Source organism: Mesitornis unicolor, unplaced genomic scaffold (genome assembly GCF_000695765.1).
Source record: "Mesitornis unicolor isolate BGI_N332 unplaced genomic scaffold, ASM69576v1 scaffold15510, whole genome shotgun sequence".
Taxonomy (NCBI): Eukaryota; Metazoa; Chordata; class Aves; order Mesitornithiformes; family Mesitornithidae; genus Mesitornis; species Mesitornis unicolor.
Window position 1 is genome coordinate 58,576 of NW_010157730.1, and position 3,366 is coordinate 61,941.

Here is a 3,366-nt window from a genome sequence, read left to right on the forward strand (position 1 = left end):
TTGTTCTCCAAGATTGTATGGAGCTACTGCAGCAAAATCAATCAAAGAATAGGTAAGGCTACAAATACAGTCTCCCTGAGGTCATTTAGGCAGAAATGCCAAAACTAGGTGAACATAATTTCATTCACTAAGGTGTTATGCAAAATTTGTCATATTTGGTCCCTCACAATCTCTGAGTGACAAAGGGTTTAATGACTCCGAGGATGTGGCCTCTGTTCAGCACTTCTGGAGAGCAAATTTACACAAGGCAGTGGGTACTGTCTGGGAAAGGACCTCCAGACAGGTCTGAAGTTCTTTTTGTTTGCAGTATTTTCTTCTCAAGAAATTGTGATCTTATCTCAGAGAGACGAGCATCCTTTCAGAACAAAGAATGACTTAATTTGCCCGACTCGCTGGCAAAAACCAAAAGTGGCTGAAGTGGCAGACTTAAGTGCAAGTGAAACTGAGAAGTCACAGTTCCCTTTTGAACATTGATTCAAACTATAAGCAAGCCAAGAAGTCCAGGAAACACTGTACATCAGATTCTGATCCCATCACTATCAGAGCCAAGTCAATACTTCAGCCTGTGTAACTGCTATTACAATGTGGATCATTCTCCTCTAATGGCAAAACCAGGATGTTTTCCAGCAGACATCTTCACAGCATGCCTGTGATATGGACAGGGCTTTGTAATATTGCTAAGTCAAGACTGCTTTCCAAGGTGTAACATTTAAGTGTTTCGTTTTTGATGCTGTTGAAAAACTTTTTCAAACTCTTGTGGCTTCATTTGCAATCTTGGACCTCTGAAGGGTAATAGGTTGGGAGAGTATCGCTGCAGACAGACAACTCCTCAGTTCCAAGCTTCAAGTCAGCCTGCATTGGGTCGGATTCACCCTTCAGCGCCGTGCAGTTTCTCAGCTGCAGTTCTTTGGTGAGGCAGAATTCAATCTGACCAATTGTTTGTGCTTTTTCACCCTAGAAACACGAAGGATCAGATCAGCTTGATGGGGAACAGAAAATAAATCAATTCTTCAGACATATCGCCTTATCTATAGATTACAGTAGTGCTTATTTGTGTATTTGCCACTTGAAAAATGTGATTGAGACAGGTATCAGAGGCATCCACTCTGAACAGCTTATAGTTCATACTTGTATTTAAGGAGCAAGCAGACAAGGAAACACATTCCAACAACATAATTCAGTAACAGTGTGGGGAATCTGCCTAACCAGCAAGTCTCATGAAATGCTGTGGCACAGCTTATCTTAGCATTTACCAAATCTGCACAGCAGAGCTCTGGCTGAATTCTGTAAATATTGAAGGCTATGTGTGACCTGAAAGACACCTTTCACCAACTCTTTTGTAGCAGGACAGGAACTGAGGCAAAGAAAATTCTCCTAAAATGATGAAAGAAACTTTTTTTTTAATAAAACTTTTTTTCTTTTACTGAAAAGAATACAGAAGCAAGCTGTCAAAAGTAGCAGAAATGTCATTTTTGGACTACAGGACAGGCTAGGAAGAAAAATGCTGGCCATGAATAAGGCAGGCAGGCACAGAAGCCTTTCATGTGGGGAGGAAGATTAAGTGAAAATCTCCCAACATGCTCAGGTGTGACAAAGTGCACATGGAAAAAAAATTGTTTTGAAACCACTAAGGAGGACAAAAATATATGTACAAGACAAAAGTAACTGTGGTGGCATTTTTTTGTTGTTTTTTTTTGGTTGGTTGGTTGGTTTGGGGTTTTTTTGTTGGGTTTTGTTTGGGTTTTTTTTGTTGTTGGTTTTTTTTTAAAGAAACCTAAGAACACAGTAAGTGTGTAATATGTTTTGAGCATCAAAGTGCCCCCATAATGCACTTCAGGCATCGACAAGGCTGGAACTCTGAAAAGGGCTATCTTAAAATAACTAGGGTGTACTTTTCCCTTTCTATTACCCATTAGCGTCAGCTGTTAAGCACTGGAGAGTCAAGCTGTAAATTACTTTCACATAATTTGAGCAGTATCCCAATTGTACTAAAAGCAACGGCAAAACTACAACGAACAGAGCTAGAACCCCTGGTTTGTGTTAGCTTTGTATTTCTTCAACATCAAGAGGTGGGTGAGTATGCAACCCACATTTGCCTTGCATTCCTCTGTTGCTTAAATAACATAAAACTACATTTTAAAAATAATTGTAAACTAGAATTCTTTTTCACTTGAAGAAACATCTGACTATAAAAAACCTTAGAGCACTACTAAAGCAAATGAGCTTACAACACACAAGCTGTTAAACTCCAACAGCAACTGTTTCATAGCCAGTTTTCACAAAATTGTCATCTACATATGGGCAGTAACTGTCAAGTGTTTAGTAGTAAATCACTTTTATCAAGCCGAGATAATGAGGAACCATTTGTAAAAGGGAAAGCTATCTTGTGGGTTTGGTTTTTTTTGTTTTCTTGTGGAATAAAAGCAGAGTAACCTAGCTGAAAAAGGAAAGAAGCAGCTATGCAGTCTATCAGGTTATTTGTTTGGAATACTATTTTGTTCCTTCAAAGGCATTTTTGGTTCAGATAACGTGACCTCTATTTTACACCATAACACACTGCCTCTGCATACCACATTCTCTACTGCATTGTGATTCACAGTACAATCGCTGCCAAAGAAAAGTAGAAAGAAATGGAAATTTTAGACACCGTTCACTCAAAAGGAAAGACTACAGTCATTCTGAACCACTGTGAAGCTCAAAATGCCCTTCTATACCTCTTTAGGTAGGGGCTTTTCAGAACAATCTCAGAGACCAGCCTCCGAGCTGCTTACTTTCTGAAGGATTCTGTCCATTGAGTAACTTCTTCATGCAGAACACTTGAGCCATGCCCAGTGAAGGGAAGGCTGCTGTTGACTGGCAGTACCCTTGTCATGGCCAACAGTCACTGGCTCCATTCAGCTCATCCTTGTTGGTTCTAGAAATTCTCTATATGGCAACTAAGCTTTAGCAGGAGTGCAAAGTACTCAGCTACAGCAATATGTCTTTGTGTGGTGCTTACAGCATTCATGCAAGAGTCCTCCAAAACCCAGTGCTCCCACTTTCGGGGTAAGTGTACTAACAGCAAAGTTATTAAGTAAAGAACGGACACTTCCTCCACTAACAGGGCTGTGGCAACATACGCTGAATTCAGTGGTGTCAGTATGTAAGCAATGATTTTATGAACTCAACTCCAAGAACTGAGCAATATCTAATCTGAACAGAGCTGTATATATAAGAAAATCCAGACTTCAGTTTCGCCATTCTGAAGATTTTTCACTCTGTTTTTGCTTTTGGTATTTTTTTTTTATAATAAGTGCTCTTTTTTAACAAAAAAAGGGAAAAAGGAGAGAGAGGAGAGGAGAGGAGAGGAGAGGAGAGGAGAGGAGG

General features: G+C 39.8%; 1 protein-coding gene across 1 annotated transcript in view; it reads right to left on the reverse strand.

The window, feature by feature from the left end:
- Positions 1 to 762: 762 nt before the first annotated feature.
- Positions 763 to 3,366, reverse strand: part of RNASET2 (ribonuclease T2) — a 19,572-nt gene continuing 16,968 nt past the window's right edge. Inside the window, exon 9 of the mRNA XM_010181204.1 lies at positions 763 to 954. Coding sequence (XP_010179506.1) covers positions 763 to 954 — 192 coding nt within the window. The remainder of the gene's footprint in view (positions 955 to 3,366) is intronic.